At 41.1% G+C, this 19,761-nt stretch overlaps 1 protein-coding gene across 7 annotated transcripts in view; it reads left to right on the plus strand.

Annotated features, from left to right (window-relative positions):
- Window positions 1-15,206, plus strand: part of PPP6R3 (protein phosphatase 6 regulatory subunit 3) — an 84,671-nt gene extending 69,465 nt beyond the window's left edge. For 3 of the 7 annotated variants that reach the window (XM_075837688.1, XM_075837690.1, XM_075837692.1), the window contains exons 21-26: window positions 1,991-2,144; window positions 3,086-3,183; window positions 5,117-5,261; window positions 10,893-10,910; window positions 11,173-11,295; window positions 12,581-15,206. In XM_075837688.1, the coding sequence (XP_075693803.1) occupies window positions 1,991-2,144; window positions 3,086-3,183; window positions 5,117-5,261; window positions 10,893-10,910; window positions 11,173-11,295; window positions 12,581-12,632 (590 nt within the window). In that variant the 3' untranslated portion in view covers window positions 12,633-15,206. Of the gene's footprint in view, window positions 1-1,990; window positions 2,154-3,085; window positions 3,184-5,116; window positions 5,262-10,892; window positions 10,911-11,172; window positions 11,296-12,580 lie in introns of all 7 variants that reach the window. The other 4 variants (XM_075837689.1, XM_075837694.1, XM_075837693.1 and 1 more) reach the window with 2 other exon arrangements.
- The last annotated feature ends 4,555 nt before the right edge of the window (window positions 15,207-19,761 follow it).

Here is a 19,761-nt window from a genome sequence, read left to right on the forward strand (position 1 = left end):
GCTCTGGCACATAACCGAGATAGGGCCGTGAAAAGGGGTCTGTGTCTTGGCTGGATTTCCTGGCCCGACCACGGTACAGGTGAACAGGACTCCTGGCATCATGGACATTTCTAATGCGAAGAGTCTGCCTCACCACGGAACTGCTGTCCTGTACGGACCAGAATGATACAGCACGTTACAGCAGTTCCATGGGGAGGCAGGGACTCCTAGCATTAGAAATGTCCATGACGCCGGGAGTCACGTTCACCTGTACCGTGGTCGGGCCGGGAAATCTGACTGAGACACGGACCCTTCCTTTTCACAGCCTGAACTCGTGTTTTTGTGTTTTTTTTTAACATGCCAGATATAACCCAGCAGCCGCCTAGCATCACCATTGCCACATTTTTTTGGCCCTTCCGAGCCAGCGGCCACCCCAGTGCCTGACCATTACAGATGGTCCGGTACTGGATTGTATCCGGCTCTTCCTAGCACCCCTGGTGGCGGTGGGTACCGGGGTAATGGGGGTTTGTGCTAACAGACAAACTGCCACTATCAAGGCGTTAATAAAGTATTAAAAATAAACCGACATAAGAAAATATTTTTATTAAAATAAACTCCTACACAATCCTCACTAACCATTTTATTTAAACAAAAAACATGGAGCGTCGCAGTAGTCCAGTAGGGCCAGTGGAAGCTACAAAAAAAATAAGTTGGGCCTCCGTGAGCTAACCGCTTTTTTTAACGGATAGCACACTGACCCATTCATTTCTATGGGGCCATGCACACTTCGGTTAAAAGAACGGAACAGTGTGGCCGTTCCGACAAAAATAGAACATGTCCTACTCCTGTACGTTTTTTGCGGAACAGGTTCTGCCATTCCAATTGTTTGGTCCATTAAAACAACGGACCGCACACGGAAGCCATCCGTGTGCAGTACGTGTTTCACGGATCCGTGATTTGCGGCCGTATGAAATCTTCTGCAGCAATTCAGTTATGTGCCTTTTGGTGTGTCCTATAGCTTGTGCCAGCTACCATTTGTACAATCTCTTCAAATATGGAGCTGGACAATTGTTAGCAATTTGAAGACACCTTTTCCTGGCTTATGGCCAAAAATGGGGAGAGGGGTGAGTCTCCCTCCCACAGTTACAGCCGCTGTTTGTCAGGTTGCTTTGTCTGATTCACCTTGCTGGAATTCTTGGAAGTGCTCCCTCTGGTGGCCAACATGGGAAAACGTAAAATTATTTTTTTAATTCTCCCCACCTTGTGGAAGAAAAAAAAAATATACAACAAAACGAAAAAAATATAATTCATTTACTTAAAATAGTTTTTTTGTTTTTTTAAATTCACGACATTCCCTTTAGTCACCTGAATTCAATTAAGGGAGGTGTCCTCATACTTTTGCCCATTGTAGTCTATGCAAACGTCGTGCTGTGTGCTAGCTGTTCATTATAATGGTTTTGCTGGTATTACATAGTAACATACTTGCTTTGATTACTAAGTTTTTCATCCGTGTCACATACTGCTTCATAGTAATGGTACGTAGTAAGGGTATGTGCACACGTATTGTTCTCAGCCGTTTTTCAGGCCGTAAACATCCCGAAACGGCTGAAAAATCAGCAGAACGCCTACAAAAATCTGTCCATTGATTTCAATGGAAAACACTGCGTTCTGTTACGACGGTGCGTTTTTTTACGCCTAGTTTTCCCAAAACGGCACGTTAAAAGATGCCCGCAAAAAAGAAGTGCATGTCCCTTCTTGGGACGTTTTTGGAGCCGTTTTTGACTATAGAAAAACGGCTCCAAAAACGGGCATAAAAAAACGTCTGAATCGGGAGCTATTTTCCCTTCTAAACAGCTCCGTATTTTCAGAGGAGGTTTTTGGTGGAGCGTGTGAACATACCCTAATCCATAGATCACCCCTTTTGGTCTTTATTGAAGCACTGCTGTTTCTAAATGCTTCTGTCTGGAAAATGTCATATAAACAACAATTGGACTTTGTTTCCCCTTTTTAGCAAGTAACTGGCCGGCAAACTTTGATATCCCAATGGAAACTGCACATGTAGGCGCCCTGGACTCTGTGGGATCTGATGTATGGAGCACAGAAGAGCCATTGTCGGCAAAAGAATCCGGCTGGGCCTCATTTACAGACTTCACAACGTCTACCGGGTCAGTCAAGTAAGGCCGCAAGAACTACACTTTAAAAGTAATTTAGGATTATCTTAGAACCCTGTTAAAGGCTATGAACACTATTGAAAGCTTTTATTTAAAATTAAAGAATGTCTTGGGTGATTTTTAACCATTTTTTAATTGGCTTTTATTTAAAAAATTTGTTTTGGCCTGAGAGCCAGTCATATTTGTGTCTCACACCGGATCACAATATTTAAGGTCACATCTAATATAATCTACCTCGATGTGATAGATATTATGGTGTCCTTTTGTTAGTGTCTAGTGGCAGGGAACTATACCCATGGTTCTGTCTCCAGCCCCCCATGTATCCAGAGACATTTTTATTTTTTAAGCGCTGAAGGCTTTCACGTCTCAAAAAGGTTTTCAATTTGCAAATCTGTACCATACTAATTGAGAACGTATTTGATATCTATTTCACTGGCATTTCTGGAAAGCGTTCAACTGCGGGTTCTGCAGATAACATTGGCTACTCGTGGCTGTAAAGACAAATTATTACATTGATTTGGATGTAACCATCTCTGTCCAGAGCAGCGAGCAGGAAAGTGTACCTTAGCCATCTCTGCCTCCATCCTCCGCTTTATCATCAAGAACTGCTAATGTATAGATTTTGACAAGCGTATGTATTAGTTTGTCTTCCAGTGTGTGCCTATACAGTACTCGGTCTGACGGGTGCATTCCACCTAAATTGTGCAGTGTGCATATTCGTGACCAGGAGCTGTCGCTCCTGACAATCCAGAAGCTTGACGCTCCGGACACTTTTGCGCCCTACGTGGAAATGACAGCACTATTGTAAAAGTAGCATCATATTTGCAGTTGCGCTCGGCACTAATGCTGCTATGCGCAAGCACACTGGCAATTATGTCGCATACAAGGTGAATACATTTCTTTATATTTTTAATTTTTTTTTTTTTTGTTTACAGTACAAAGGACACTGGAAGAAGTAACTCTCCTGTTGAAATGGAAACCAGCACGGAGCCCATGGATCCCTTGAGTGTTAATGCATCTGCACAAACTGAAAGTAAATAAAGGGTTTTAATGAAATGTAGTGTTTTTGTTTTTTTTCTTTAACCCGTTGGTGACCGCCAATACGCCTTTTCCCAGCGGCCACTAATGGGCTTTATTCTGATGCATACGCCTTTTCACGGCGCTGCATCAGAATAAATAAACAGAGCAGGGAGCTGTTAAATCTCACTGCTACCAGCTGCCACAGGTAGCTGGGGGCTTCCCTGCTCGAACGGGTGAGATCGATATAAGTATCAATCTCACCCGTTTAACCCCTCAGATGCGGCGCTCAATAGCGAGTGCCGCATCTGAGTTGTTTTGGAGAGAGGGAGGGAGCTCCCTCTCATCCCACCGGCAGCCGGCGATAAGATCGCTGAGTTTCTGCCTCCGATGGCAGCCGGGGGCCTAATAAAGGCTCCCAGGTCTGCTTATAGTAAATGCCGGCTAGGTCATGCCCGAGGCCTAGCAGATGCCTGTCTGTTTTAAACGGACAGGCAGTAATACACTGCAATACAGAAGTATTCCAGTGTATTATAAGTGATCGGAGAATCGCATATTAAAGTCCCCTAGTAGGACTAGTAAAGTTTAATTAAGTTAATAAATAAATTAAAAACCCACTTTTTCCCCTTACAAACTGCTTTACTATTAAAAACCAAAGTAAAGTTAAATATTTGGTATCGCCGCGTCCGTAACGACCCCGACTATAAAGCTATTACATTATTTAACCCGCACGGTGAACGCCGTAAAAAAATAAAATAAACAATGGAAAAATTGCGGTTTTCTGTGAATCCTGTCTTAAAAAAAAAAAAAGTGATCAAAAAGTCTCATCTACTGCAAAATGGTACCAATAAAAACTACAAGTCGTCCCGCAAAAAAAAAAGCCCTCATACAACTGCATCGGCGGAACAATAAAAAAATGATGGCTCTTCAAATATGGGGACACAAAAACAAATTTTGAAGAAAAAAGCGTTTTTACTGTGTAAAAGTAGTAAAACATACAAAATCTAATACAAATTTGGTATCGTTGTAATCGTAACAACCCGCTGAATAAAGTTATTGTGTTATTTGTACTACTCGGTAAACGGCGTAGATTTACGGTATGTTCACACGCAGGGTCAAAAATGTCTCAAAATACGGAGCTGGTTTCAAGGGAGAACAGCTCCTAATTTTCAGATGTTTTTATAGCAACTCGCGTATTTCGCAGGGTTTTCGCTGCGTTTTTTACGGCAGTTTTTGAAGCGGTTTTCAAATCTATGAGAAAACCGCTCCAAAAACGTCCCAAGAAGTGTCCTGCACTTTTAATGAGCCGTCATTTTCCGCACCGTATTTTGACAGTGACATGTAAAATGACAGCTCGTCTGCACAGAACATCGGAAAACCCGTTGCAAGCAATGGGTAGATGTTTGCCGACGTATTGGAGCCGTCTTTTGAGGCGTAATTCGAGGCGCAAAACGCCTCCATTACATCTGAAGAGGTTGTGTGCACATACCCTAAGGATGCAAAAAACTGGCGAAATTTCAGGTTTTTTCTCTATTCCCCCCCCCCCAGAAAAAGTTACTAAAAGTTAATCAATAAATAATATGTACCTAAAAATGGAGCTATTAAAAAATACAATTTGTCCCGCAAAAAACAAGACCTTATACAGCTATGTCGACACAAAAATAAAAGTTACAGCTCTTGGAATGGAAAAACGTAAAAAATACCTTGGTCATTAAGGTTTCAAATAGGCTGGTCGTTAAGGGGTTAAACTGTTGCATAATCAGTACACTAGAACACTTCTGAGGTTTAACATGTAAGCATGACCGGTTATTGCATTAGCAGTGTGCGATCGTGTTCTCCGTGGATAAGTCAGTTCCTGCCCTAACCTAGAAAACCTAAATGAGAAAAAAATGTCATGAGCACGATTTATCTAAAGCTGATTGACAACTTTTTTTAAATAACTTTATTAGTTACTGTCGCAATGGATGCTAGCTCTGATGGTGAAGAGGAAGTGGAGAATTCCGATCAGATGACAGAAACTGTGATGAATGGCAGTATGAAGGAAACCCTCAGCCTTACCGTTGATGCAAAAACAGAAACTGCGGTTTTTAAAAGGTAAACAAATTGTGATGGGACAATTATGCAGGTCAATTTGACACGGCTTATCTTAGTCCTGCACTCCCTGACTGTAAGGCTACATTTTACATGAGTTCTCCCTCCAAAAGAATGGGGCCGTGCTGCAGTTCCCTGCATAGTGGGTGCCCAAGGTGTCTCTGTGCAAGGAAGAACAGTGAAGGTGCTGTGGCGCCAAAGTGTAGACATTTGTTTAGACCTTATTTTAAATGTGTTTAGTACTTGATACTTCACCTACAAAATATCAATAACATACATTGAACTAAAACAGTGGTTTAAAAAAAAAAAATTTAACTACAGTAATCTGGATACCCCCATTTTACATATTGAAAGGTTTCAATAAGGTTTAGGGGGACTTAATCTAAACTTTTTAATCTCCTCCTTTATAGTTTGTTAATTTTTATATTTTTCTCCGGTCTTTGTTGAATTAGGCTTTTGGTTAAAACCTATCCTCCAAGTACTTGCAGTTGTTTTATTTATTTTTTCACGATCATGTATTTTAGTTTCACTTAAATGTAGGTATGTAGTATCAAATTGTAATTTTTAAAAAAATATTTTTTTTAACCCCTTCCTGCAGCTTGCCGTTAATGCACTTCGAGATGAGCAGTAACTTCGCGCACCTCGACGTGCAGTTACGTCTGTGCTTTGACAGTTAACCACCGCGCGGCGTTTAACTGTTCAGGGTGTCTGCCCTGCAGCGGATCAGCGGCCCATCGCCGCTGATTTCGTCAGTTAACCCCTTCGATGCGGCGATCGATTCCGATTGCCACATTTAAGGAGTTCAGCGGAGATCGGCAGCCCCCACGTGAAATCACGATGGCTGGCGATGGTACCCATGGCAACCGGACGCCAGACAATGGCTTCCCGGCTGCCATGTACCGAAGCCTATGAGGACCAGCCGGAGGCTGGTCGTAGGCTTCCTGTCAGTGACTGTCACGTCACAATGACCGTTACAATGCATTACACTACGTAGGTAGTGTAATGTATTCCAGCAGCGATCAGAGCTGCAAGTCTAAGTGTCCCTAGTGGGACAAGTAAAAAAAGAATAAAAATATATTAAAAAGTGTAAAGATAAGTTATAAGTGACATAAACAAGAACTGTGTTTTTTCCTACAATAAGCCTTTTATTATAGGAAAAGAAAGTGCACATATCTGGTATCGCCGCGTTTGTAACGACCCAAACTATAATTTTCCCGCGCGGTGAACACCGCAAATAAAATAAACGAAAAACAATGCCAGAATCCCATTTTTTTTTTTTTTCGGTCACCAGGCCTCCCAAATAATAAAAAGTGATCAAAAAGTCGCATTTACGCCAAAATGGTACCAATACAAACTACATCCCGTCCCGCAAAAAACAAGCCTTTATACAGCTTTTTTGACTGAAAAATAAAGTTATGGCTCTCAGAATATGATGACACAATTTTTTTTATATTTTATAAATAAGTTATTTTATTGCGCAAATGCTGCAAAATGTGAAAATAACTTTATACATATGGTATCGCCGTAATCGTATCGACCCGCAGAATAAAATGGTCATTTATAGCCCAGGGTGAAAGCCGCAAAAAAAAATATTGTCAGAATCGATGGTTTTTGGGTCGCCTTGCTTGCCGAAAAATGGAATAAAAAGTGATAAAAAAAATCGCATGTACCCCAAAATGGTACCAATGAAAGCTACAGATTGTCCCGCAAAGAATAAGCCCTCACACAGCTCCGGTGGTGAAAAAAATAAAGTTCCGGCTCCCAGAATATAGCGATGCAAAATGTGCAAGGTTCCAAAAGCGGATAAGATCGGGCACCATTTATCAGTGCGACACTGGCCACATATTTGCGGATTATTATTTATTTACCCCATTATTATACCCTCTTATTATGCCCCTGATGTACTCTGCCCAGCCTACATGTACCCCCACATTATAAACTGAAATACCATCAAAACGCCAGAGCTACTACCAAGCAAAATCTGTGCTCCAAAAGCCAAATGGCACTCCCTCCCTTCTGAGCCCTACAGCGTGCCCAAAGAGCCGTTTACATCCACCGATATGGCATCGCCATACCCGGGAGAACCCGCTTAATATTTTATTTATGGCACAAACTGGACACAACATATAGTGCACTAAAATAGCACATCAGTCGAAAATTTTAATTTTCACTTTGCACCATCCGCTGCGCATGAAACCTTTCGCGCACCATTGCTTAATAGCATGTCGGGGTGTAAGGAGAAATTGCTTTACAAATGTTGGGGTGCTTTTTCCTCCTTTATCCTTTGTGAAATTGAAAAAATTCAACATTTTAGTGGAAATTTTGATATTAACTTTTACGGCCTAATTCTAATAAATCCTGCAAAAGACGTGTGGGGTCTAAAGGAATCTATCTAGGGGTATAGTGAGCATTAAGTGGTGTAGTTTTCCAAATGGGGTTACTTTTGGGGGGCTTTGCAAATTCGACATGACACCCAAAAACTATTCCAGCTAAATTTACTGGTTTGGCACCACAATAACTCTTCAAGCCTGACATGGTGCCTAAAATATATTCTAAAAAAAAAAAAAAGACGCCAAAATCCTCTAGGTGCTCCTTTGCTTCTGAGGCCGGTGCTTCAGTCGATTTGCACGCTAGGGTCACATGTGGGATATTTCTAAACTGCAGAATCTGGGCAATAAATATTGAGTTGCGTTTCTTGGGTAAAACCTTCTGTTACAAATGAATTTTGGCAAAAAAAAAAATGACATTTCACCTCTACTTTGCTTTAATTCCTGAGAAACGCCTAAAGGGTTAAAACACTTTCTGATTGCTGTTTTGAATACTTTGAGGGGTGCAGTTTTCAAAGTAAGTTGATTTATGGGGACTTTCTAATATATAAGGCCCTCAAAGCCACTTCAGAACTGAATTGGTCCCTGAAAAAATGGCCTTTTGAAATTTTCTTGAAAATATGAGAAATTGCTGCTAAAGTTCTAAGCCTCGTAACGTCCTAGAAAAATCAATGGATGTTCATAAAAATGATGCAAACATAAAGTAGACATATGGGGAATGTTAACTAGTAAGTATTTTGTGTGGTATTATTATCTGTTTTACAAGCAAATACATTTAAATTTAGAAAAATGCACATTTTTGAAAATGTTCTCTAAATCTTGGTGTGTTTTACAAATTAATATTGAATTTATCGACCAAATTTTTTCACTAACAGTACAATGTGTCACGAGAAAACAATCTCAGAATCGCTTGGATAGGTAAAAGCATTCCGGAGTTATTACCACATAAAGTGACGCGTCCGATTTGAAAAATCTGCTTCGTTCTGAAGGCCAAAACAGGCTCAGTCCTGAAGGGGTTAATGTTGCAGCTATTGATTTTTAAGGGCTTTTCTGGAGACACTGCTGTACTGCATTGCCTATATAGTGTAGCAGGCAGTGTGTGCTATATGAATGCAAGGAAAGGGAGCCCATCAATATTTCTTTGAATTAACTAGTACAGCCCTTAGTATAACCAAACTTATCAAAGCATAGGCAAAAAATCCAATTGTCTTACAGCCAATCATAGGATTGAATATATGGGGCTGATCTCCTGGGTCACATGTTAGAATTTTTTTTATATATTTCTCAGTATTCATTGCAAAATTGGATCAAAGGAAAAGACTAGATGTGAGAATCGTTTGGATATTTTGTTTGCATTATGCATGTTTTAATGTTCCTTTTAAAAGCTGCTGTAACCTAAAGAACTGTTCACCTAAATAATTGATAACCCTTCAAAGCTAAACCCACTTTCCTCCCAACCAGAGCAATGGGAAAAAAATGGCTGCGAAGGTGGACATGGCTAAAACTGGAGTCGCTATTAAGGCTAGACATTTTTATGGTTGCTGGTATATGCAGTTAAGGGCCTGCTCACATCACCGTTCATTTCCGTTCTGGGGTTCCGTCGGGTGAACCCCGCAACGGAAAGTGAAACTGACAGCACAGCTTCCGTTTCAGTCACCATTGATCTCAATGGTGACGGAAACATCGCTAATGCTTTCCTTTCGTCACCATTCCGGCTGGTTTCCGGTTTTCCGACGGAATCAATAGCGCAGTCGACTACGCTATTGATTCCGTCGGAAAACCAGCCGGAATGGTGACTTACGGAAAACCGGAAACCAGCCGGAATGGTGACGAACGGAAAGCATTAGCGATGTTTCCGTCACCATTGAGATCAATGGTGACTGAAATGGAAGCTGTGCTGTCAGTTTCACTTTCCGTTGCGGGGTTCACCCGACGGAACCCCGGAACGGAAATGAACGGTGATGTGAACAAGCCCTAACTTACCTAGTGCCCTCCGTTTTCTCTTGTTGTGCCGCTGATTCCCAGGCCCACTCTGGTCGTCCAAGATGGCTGCATCGCTTTTCAGACTACATGACTCACATTCTGCTTCGGTAGTTTGAGACACTCTTCCCTGGTCTCTGGCAACTCCTACTCAAGATGAGCAGCGCCGGCCAACTGGATGGCAGGGGAGTGTGTCTGGTTAAGAATAGAAGTGTGTGCATCTGGTAGTCTTGAGAAGAGCAGTGGCAATCTTGGATGACATAAGAGGGGGCCCGGAAAACAGCGGACTTGCGGCACAACGTTTCGCAGGGCTCAAGATAAGTCAACTGCATACCCCAGCAAAAGTTAAATATTTAGCTAAAACTGGAGTCGCTCATTTTACTATGAAAATAAGATTCCATTAGAGAGGATCGGGAGAAATCTATAAATAAAATTTTTAAAAAAATCTATTTTTAAAACCAACACTAGCCGAGAATTACCGGAGACCCCTCTGGCAGCGGCTTATCTCCCACAGGAACAAAGGATTTGGTTTTTTGAAATTCAACATGCCTGATTCCTTATTCCCCTGAAATCTGCCTCGGGGGAGATTTGGGAGGCCCCCCATACACCCCAGATCTCTCGCTGATTTCACTAAAATTGGCAAAACCGGTCTTTTTATTTCATCTAGTGTTGCCTGCTTTAGGACTAATGCACAGCCTGTGCGGCTCCTTTTGTACTGGCATATGGGCTGCGTTAGACTCCGTATGTTCGGAGGTAATATGCCCTAGAAACTACTGGGCGAATATCTCCATACATTTGTCAGATTCTTACAGATTACAATGGGAAAAAATTCTGCCTCTATATGAAATGAATTATGCACCTCTATGGTAGCGCTATTATGGCGCCTTACATAACAAAACTTAATATGGCAGTGGAGCCTCTTGTGGCTCTTCAGCTCTACAAACTATTGCGCACCAGGAATATCGGCATTACTAGAACTCGGTACTAGAGTAAAGGCTCTATATTTCGTTTTCTTCACTTTCACTAGTCAGTGGGGTTCAGCACTATCTGGCATATATAAGTGACTTGCAACCTACAAAAGAGTTAAAAGGATCTCTCTTGTAAGTTTCATTTATTCTTAGGCGATCTTTACATCAACTGAAATTTGGCTTTGTGGGAATATAATGAAATAAACCTATTGTTCCATCTGCTATAGTTGCAGCAGTGAATGAACAATGTGTCGTATTTATGCATCTCTTACTGCTCCGCTCACCACATGTACTGAGTAGCATTCTGTTTATGCCTGCTTCTCCTCCTTTCCCTTTCCACTGCACACTATTGGCTTCAGAGTATTGAAATCCTATTGGTATGTATCTTTAAAGATCCTCAGGTTTTCCATTTGTTTCCCTGTATGCCTAAAGCTCCTTGTTTTTCACTTCCCTTACCCCCACCCCCCCCCCCCCCCCACATTACTCTCAAAAGCATCTGTGAAATACGCATTTATTTTATTTTTTTTAGTTCATGCCTTTCCTACCATTGGCACCCAGTGCATGATTTTACTGTTGTTTTTTATTTTTTATTTTACTCAAGTTTCTTATTTTGTTCTGCTTTTTTTATTTCTTTTTTAGTGAGGAAGGGAAATTGTCTACCTCTAATGACTCAGCCTGTAAATATGTTGTGGAGGAGAACTTTGATTCTGCTATGGAAAATCCTTCAGCTTCACAGCCAAATAGTAGCAGTCCGGAACAGAAGTGAGTGTTTTTGTTTTATTAAAATGACTGCAGGTTTTCATAAGGATATTTATTGATGCAAAAAAATGCTAAGTATTACTGACTGCCATTGTGAAGCTTCTTTCAAACTCCTTGAATGGTCATGAAACTGCTTTAGGCTGTGTTGGCATCAGCGTTGCCCTTCCGTTGAGGGGTTCAGTCTGAGGTTTTCGTCTGGTAAACCCCTCAACGGAAAGGCAAACTGAAACCTTCGCTTCCGTTTGCATCACCATTGATCTCAATGGTGACGGAAACCTTGCTAAAGGTTTCCGCTTGTCGCCGTTCTGCCAGGGTTCCATTGTTTTTGACAGTCAATAGCGCAGTCGACTGCGACGGAACCCCACAACGGGAGGGCAACACTGATGTGAACAGGCCCTTATGTTGTGTGGAAAACGGCATTTGCTAATCTATTGGAGTCGCTGCTTACCTGTACATGTGATAATTTGCTGATAGCTTTTTGCAGAGTGTAGGATTTGCAGTCCTGCGGGTTATCATTGGATTGTAAAGGCAGCCATTCTGTTGACCTTTTTAAAGATCTTGAGGGAATTTCATAGTGGGCCTGTCATGAGAAAATATAGGGTCCTATCTCAAGACAGTATTTTATAATGACCGGTCTGCTGAGCTATTAAGACAAATGGCACAAATATATATATTTGGGCCATTTTCTGAATAGCTGCGAAGACCAAATACAGCAGACTTTATAGTGGAGTCCACTGTATTCTTGCTCAGCAGATATTATACAAACTGCACCATTTTTTGTTTTGTTTGCCATTTGATACAGAAGCCCAGCGGACTTGTCATTAAAAAATGCTGCCCTTAAAAATTCTCATGACCAATCCGCTAATAACATGAAATTGGAAGGTTAAAAGGATTGCCCCAGAGTCTACAATTATCACCTATCCTATGAATAGGTGATAACTGTCTTATCGCTGGGACCCACACTGATTATGAGACATGGGGTCCCAAATACTTCTCACTGCACCCCCACAGTGTGGTGGAACTTGAATGGAGCAGTGGTTGAGCATGCCCCTGCCACTCTATGGGAATGACAAACAGCCGAGCAGTGTTCAGTCCCATAGACATTGAATAGACTTTGATTTGGAGCATTTATTTATAACATAATACAAATATCAAATTGGAAATTGCCATAAAAGCAAAAAAGTTGTAAATTGATGACAAAACATCTTCGAACCATTCCAGATGATGACTTGTATTACTTGCTCACCTAGTCTAAGACATGTATATTTGTTTTTATCTGTGTATATAGGACATCTGAGCAAGTTGTGTTGGATGGAGTGTCTAGCAATGGCCCGGTATGATGTGTAGTATCTACTGTTTAGCTGAAGATTGCAGACTGCTAACCTTTGGGATTTCAAGTGGAGTTACTTGAGGATTTTCGTCAGAAGCCTGTCGACGCCAGTCACTGCTGCACTAACTTTGCAAGGGATCAGGACCAGCAACATTTTTTTTTTTTTGTTTTTCTTTCTTAGATTTTAAGGTGTTGTACAGACTTGAAAGTGTAAAAAAAAATTGCACATTGAGAAATAAGACTTTTGTGTATGTTTATATTGTATTGTATTCTGAACTAAACTGGTGCCCTACGACATAAGAACTCACCACTTCAGTAATAGTGATACTATGGTTAAAATGGTTGTAAAAATAGTTTTTATAAAGTGTATACACACAGATCTAATGTATTTGAAAGCATAACTATTTGACAATTAGTGTGACCAAAGTATTTACCAGCTCATGCATTATTTTTTTCCACTTTGTACAATAGTCACTTTTTTTTTTTTTTTTCAAACTGACTTATTCTTTGATAAAAAAAAAAACTTTCTGTAAATGTTTGCATTGTATTTAGGTTACAAAAAGTGATTCAAACATTGAGATTTCTGTTCCAGTGTTCCTCATTTTTGCAGCAAGTTTATCGGATATCCTTTGCTGTATTTTTTGTTTTCCAATTCAAATCAAATGTCTATTGGTAGAGATTTAAGTATTTATTACTACAGTTCTGACAGATTGTTAATGTAAAGCCATACGCTCCATGGTCTTGTTTTGCTTAAGCAACAGGTGGAAATCTTAATGAGAACTTTTCACCTGGACATTTTTACCCATTTTATTTTTATGCACATTTAATATTTGGGTTTTGTTTTAATTTTATGTGAAATAAAATGCTAGTCGTTTGTTTTTCCTAGAACAGGACTGGCATTTTATTATAAATTTTTGTATTTTTTAATATACAGATCAAATTTAAATTTGCATGTCATCTGTTTGTGCCGATCTGTGAATTATTTTTATATACAAGTTCAAAACCAGTTTTTTTTTTTTGTTTTTTTTGTCCCGTCTCTCTTCCCCCCCCCCCCTGTTTTTGTCTGAAACTGGTTTGTACATAGGTAGTGACTGAAAGCGAATTCCATGTAATTTATAATGTTTCTATATTCCTGTAAAACTCCAGTCTGCCTTCTTGAAGCAGGAAAAAAAAAAAGCAATGTTAAGTTGGCAGTCTGATATAAGGGTTGTCCACCTCTTGCACACTTTTTTTTTCTTTTGTAGATGTAAATCTGTCTCATTTCATGAATAGATTATTATGGGTTGTGAGACTTCTCCTAGACAGCTATTTTAAAAGAAAAAGTTAACTCTAGATTGAGGCCAACAATTTTTTTAGGCGTAGTCTCCAATGCAACGTGCCTAAGCATTACATTGCATACTACAATAAAAAGGAAAATATGCGTATCGTTTCCTTTTACCTCATTTTAAGATGTATTTGGGTTGCATGCTATTGAATTTAAGTTTTTGTTTTTGTGTTTTTTAATCAATCAGTATTCATAGAGTACAAACAATACAGTGCTGCTTTATACTTAGTGTGTTTCTGACTCCCTGAATACTAGGACAAAGTATGTAGAAGTCTTACCTGTCAACTCTCGACATGTCTGTTTTACTAACCATTTACATTTCCCATAAAATAACTCTAGAGCATCTTTTCTTAGAGCTCTGCATTGTGCTGTTCCTCTGTTTATTCCTCCTGGAAATGTGTGAATAAATTAACAAGTTCTAAGAAAAGGAAGCTCTAAAATTATTTAATGAGGAAGACAATTATTTACTATAATAAACATGTCAGGGAGAGCGAACATCTCCTTTTTTTAAAAATGATAAAGGGTCAGGGGAGGTGTGATGAGCTGCTATAAAAAGGAACCTGGAAGAAAAAGATGTACCCGTCAAGGAGCGGTGGGGGGGGGGGGGGTTGGGTGTTTCCAAACTAGTGGGTGTTTCCAAACTAGATAGATACGAGCAGGACCACCACTGAAGTCTTTCAGACGGTGGGGCATAAAGCAATGGCAAAAATCTAGTGTGGCCTTTAGTACTCTTCAATATAGTTGTACGAGGATTAATGTGCCGATTTTGTTTCTAAAATCAGATTTTCTGAACATATCACATGGTTCCATACATGGGGCACTTGCTAATATCCTTGAAGTATCAGTACTCCCTTTTTAGGTGCCTAAGTGCGTATGGTCACGTAACTGGGTAAAAGGACAGGACTTCATTAGGGGTCTGCCCTCTCCGCCACTGATACTGTCTGATTCTGGTGTAGTATTTTGGACTATTGCAAGGAAGCCGATTAACAGTGAGCTCAGGTCATGCAGGAGTTTTTAGATGCAGCCTTTAGGAGTAGGAGGAAGGGACAAGTGATGCAGAAGATGAGATTATTTTTTCAGGCATTATTAAAAATTGTGGCATGTAATTCTAATGCCTGCCTTTGCTCCCTCTGGTGTCCTTTGTTACAGTACTAACTGTACTGCATGCGAGTAAGCAGAATACTGTGCAGGTGAAATTTTTAGCTGTAAATTATTTTTATAGACTTCCCAAAGTCAAGGTAAATAAAACCACAAGACCAACATGTGTGCGTGTAGTGACTGGCTCAACAAGACTAAAAATTCTAGTATTGAATACTCTGGTTTCCTGCCACCATATGAAAGGCTGCCTTCCTGTAAACGGAAGAGATTTCAAGAAATCCACAGCACATCAATTGAACTTGTTTCCACTTGTGAATTGTAGGTGACTAGTTTAAAGAAAAAAAAAAAAAGCATCAGTTTAGCAATTTTCAAACCAATGCATCAATCTAAGGCCTCACTCACACGAGCGTGGCGTTTTTGCGCATGCAAAAACGTGGCGTTTTGCGTGCGCAAAAACCACTTAACAGCTCCGTGGGGCATCAGCATATGATGCGCGGCTGCGTGGTTTTCGCGCACCCGCCATCATTATCACACTCCATTTGGATGTTTGTAAACAGAAAAGCACGTGGTGCTTTTCTGTTTACATTCATCCTTTTGACAGCTGTTGTGAGAATCACGCAGTTCGCATGGAAGTGCTTCCGTGCGGCATGCATGGTTTTAGCGCACCCATTGACTTCAATGGGTGCGTGATTCGTGCAAAACGCCGAAAGAACGGACATGTCGTGACTTTTTTTTCCGCTGACTCACGCTGAGTAAAAATCACGGACATGTCTGCACGGCCCCATTGACTAATATAGGTCCGTGTAACGCGCGTGAAAATCACGCGCATTGCACGGACGTTTTTCCCGTTCGTCTGAATAAAGCCGAAGAGTTGTGTTTACTATATAGCGGACTGCAGCGGCTAGTCTAGATACCATTCAGCGTGGTTACTTTACAGACGCTGTAGTAGTTGGCAAACTGATGCACGACCACTCTCTGCATTAGATCACATTGGGATTTTAAATGTGTGGTTCATTAAGTTATATTTCATCCCTTAAAGAGGCTCTGTCACCAGATTTTGCAACCCCTATCTCGTATTGCAGCAGATCGGCGCTGCAATGTAGATTACAGTAACGTTTTTTGTTATGACCATTTTTATGCAAATGAGGCTTTCTAAAGTACAACTGGGCGTGTTTAAAGTTATGTACAAGTGGGCGTGTATTGTGTGTGTACATCTGGGCGTTTTTACTTTTACTAGCTGGGCGTTGTGAATAGAAGTGTATGATGCTGACGAATCGGCATCATCCACTTCTCTTCGTTAACACCCAGCTTCTGGCAGTGCACAGACACACAGCGTGTTCTCGAGAGATCATGCTGTGACGTCACGTCCTGCATCGTGTCGGACGAGCGAGGACACATCGGCACCAGGCGACAGAGGCTACAGTTGATTCTGCAGCAGCATCGGCGTTTGCAGGTAAGTCGATGTAGCCTGGTGCCGATGTGTCCTCGCTTGTCCGACACGATGCAGGACCTGGGGAAGTGACGTCACAGCGTGATCTCTCGAACACGCTGTGTGTCTGTGCACTGCCAGAAGCTGGGTGTTAACGAAGAGAAGTGGATGATGCTGATTCGTCAGCATCATACACTTCTATTCACAACGCCCAGCTAGTAAAAAGTAAAATCACCCAGATGTACACACATAATACACGCCCACTTGTACATAACTTTAAACACGCCCAGTTGTACTTAAGAGCCTCATTTGCATAAATATAAAAATGGTCATAACTTGGCCAAAAATGCTCGGTTTTGAAAAAAAAAAGTTACTCTTATCTACATTGCAGTGCCGATCTGCTGCAATAGGAGATAGGGGTTGCAAAATCTGGTGACAGAGCCTCTTTAAAGATTGCCATATGGTTATATACATGCCAACTTCCGATGCCCTGTGCAGTTGTCACATATATAAATGGCAGCCTGGAATGGGGTTTAGCTTCAGTGTAGGCATTGCTGCACTCATGTGGCTGGGGCCACCTCCGCTCCCTCTAGGAATATAATCGCTGGCGTGATTCTACTCCAGGAGTAGCCCCTGCTGTCCCTGTCATATATGGTTAGTGACGTTAGGGGCTCCCTCTAGAAGTGGAATCACCTGGCCAGATCTCTCTGTTCGGGGATTCCATTACTACAGGGAGATTAGGTGACTGTCTACACAGGCACTGTGGGGTTTTTGTTCCAGCCCCCTGAAAACACCAAATGAATAAGTAATCAATTTTATTTTATACCCATGAAAAATAGATGGCGACAGGTGGTTAAAAATTGTCACATAGCTGGGAACTGGTTTCATGTTTTGATTCACCGATTCAAAACAGCCATGAAAAGCTGATCCTTTAACTGGCTTTTTTATTTTATTTCTTTTTTTTTTATTTATTTTATTTTATTTTTTTTTTTAAGACGTCGTGTGAATATAGTAGCTTTCTTCGCTCTCATCTCACAGCGATCCAGGCTACTGGAGAGAGAAGACTAACTCCTAGGGTTTGTTCACACGGCTTATTTTCGGCAGTTTTTCGAGCCATAAACGGCCGAGAAATCGTAAGCAGAATGCCTCCAAAAATCTTTCCATTGATTGCAATGGGAAAATGGTGTTCTGTTCCGACAGGCTGTTTTTTTTGCGTGGCAGTTTTGAGAAATGGCTGCGTAAAAAAAAACTGGCAGCGAATTAGTGCATGTCACTACTTGAGCAGTTTTTGGAGCCTGGTTTCATTGCCTATTGAAAAACAGCCATAAAAAAACACCATGAAAATCTCGAGTGGCTTAAACGTCTGAAAATGAGGAGCTGGTTTCCCTTGAAAATAGCTCTATTTTCAGACTTTTTTTTTTTATTATTTTGTGTGTGCACATACACTTACAGAGCTGTAACTTTTTTTTAACCAAATTTAGTTCAGTCTTCTCATAAGTAAAAATGTATTAAACTAATTAGAAAATGGAGTAAGCCTTGTAAAAATAGTTGTGATAGTCCAAGTGGTTGCAAAGATATTGTTTCAGGCCCCACACACAGCACTGTGCTCCCATATACACGGTCCATTCTTGGGTATGGACCGCTTCATGTTGGTGAGTATCTGGAAGGCTGAATTCACACGACCATGTTACGTCCGTAATGGAGGGAACGTATTTCGGCCGGAAGTCCCGGACCGAACACACTGAAGGGAGACGGGCTCCTAGCATCATAGTTCTGTACGACGCTAGGAGTCCCTGCCTCTCCGTGGAACTACTGTCCTGTACTGAAAACATATTTTCAGTACAGGACAGTTGTCCTGCAGCGAGGCAGGGACTCCTAGCGTCGTATAGAACTATGATGCTAGGAGCCCGGCTCCCTGCACTGTTTGGTCTGGGACTTCCGGCAGAAATACGTTCCGTCCATTACGGACGTAACATGCTCGTGTGAACCCAGCCTTAGTGTATTATGTAATGCCATTCCCTGCCCTACTGCTGATTTTCAAGTGTCCTGTATAACCTACAGCATACAAAAAATTTTAGACAATTGTATGTGGCTTAATTTGTGGCAACAGTTTAGGGAAGACCCTTTCCTGTTCCAGCATGATGGTGCAAAAAGACATGGTTTGGGGTGGAGGGCTCTCAACACATTCCAACACCTTTAGGGTGAATTGGAACGTCGATTGTGAGCCAGACCTACATCAGAAATGCTCTTTTGCCTGAATGGGCACAAATTCCCACAGCCATGTTACAACGTTTTATTGGAAGCCTTGACAGCAGGGGAGGCTGTTTGGCCCAATTCCATATCAACGGCCATGGTTTTGGAATGGGATGTCCAGCGAGCTTATATAGGTGTGCAGATCAGGTGTCCACATACTTTTGAACGGATATTTATATGCCAGCAATGAGAAATGTGTCCCAACATTCCCAACTAATATATTCACTTTTTAATCCTGCTGAATTAATTAATCTTACAACACTTGATAAATCACCCGCAGCACCATGTCCTCCCATTGTCTACTGATAGTCATCTTGGGGAACTCCAAAGACTGTGGAACCAAGTTTCAGAAACAATGGTTTAATGTATACTATATTTTGAGTAGTCCAACGGTACATAGCAACGTATTGAAATTCTATGTAAACGTGTCTTTTTATCTGTACAAAACTACATCCTTGTGCGTAGCTGTTCTATTTTCTTGTTTTATCAGATAATAGTTTGGCCTGAGTCAGGGTGGAGCTATAGTCCAATTCTGAGAACTCTATGTCCTGCCTTTAGTTATCATATACAGACAATCCAGCATCTACACTGACACTTGGACTATAGGCGATAAGGAGCTGCGAAAAAGTAAGTCTGATGTGGATTTTTGTGCAATTATTTGTTAGGGTATGTTCACACACAAACTCAAAAACGTCTGAAAATACGGAGCTGTTTTCAAGGGAAAACGGCTCCTAATTTTCAGAAGTTTTTTTGAGCAACTCGCGGTTTTCACGGCCGTTTTTGGAGCGGTTTTCAATGGAGTCTATGAAAAACACCTCCAAAAACGTCCCAAGAAGGGATATGCACTTCTTTTTCGTGGCCGGTTTTTTATGCGGCCGTTTTTGATAAACGGCCGCGTGGAAAAATGGCCCGTCGGAACAGAACGCTGGTTTTTCCATTGCAATCAATGGGCACTTGTTTGGAGGCGTTCTGCTTCCGATATTTGGCCGTTTACGGTCTGAAAAACGACCGAAAATAGGCTGTGTGAACATACCC

This window comes from Rhinoderma darwinii, chromosome 9 (genome assembly GCF_050947455.1).
Source record: "Rhinoderma darwinii isolate aRhiDar2 chromosome 9, aRhiDar2.hap1, whole genome shotgun sequence".
Lineage (NCBI taxonomy): Eukaryota > Metazoa > Chordata > Amphibia > Anura > Rhinodermatidae > Rhinoderma > Rhinoderma darwinii.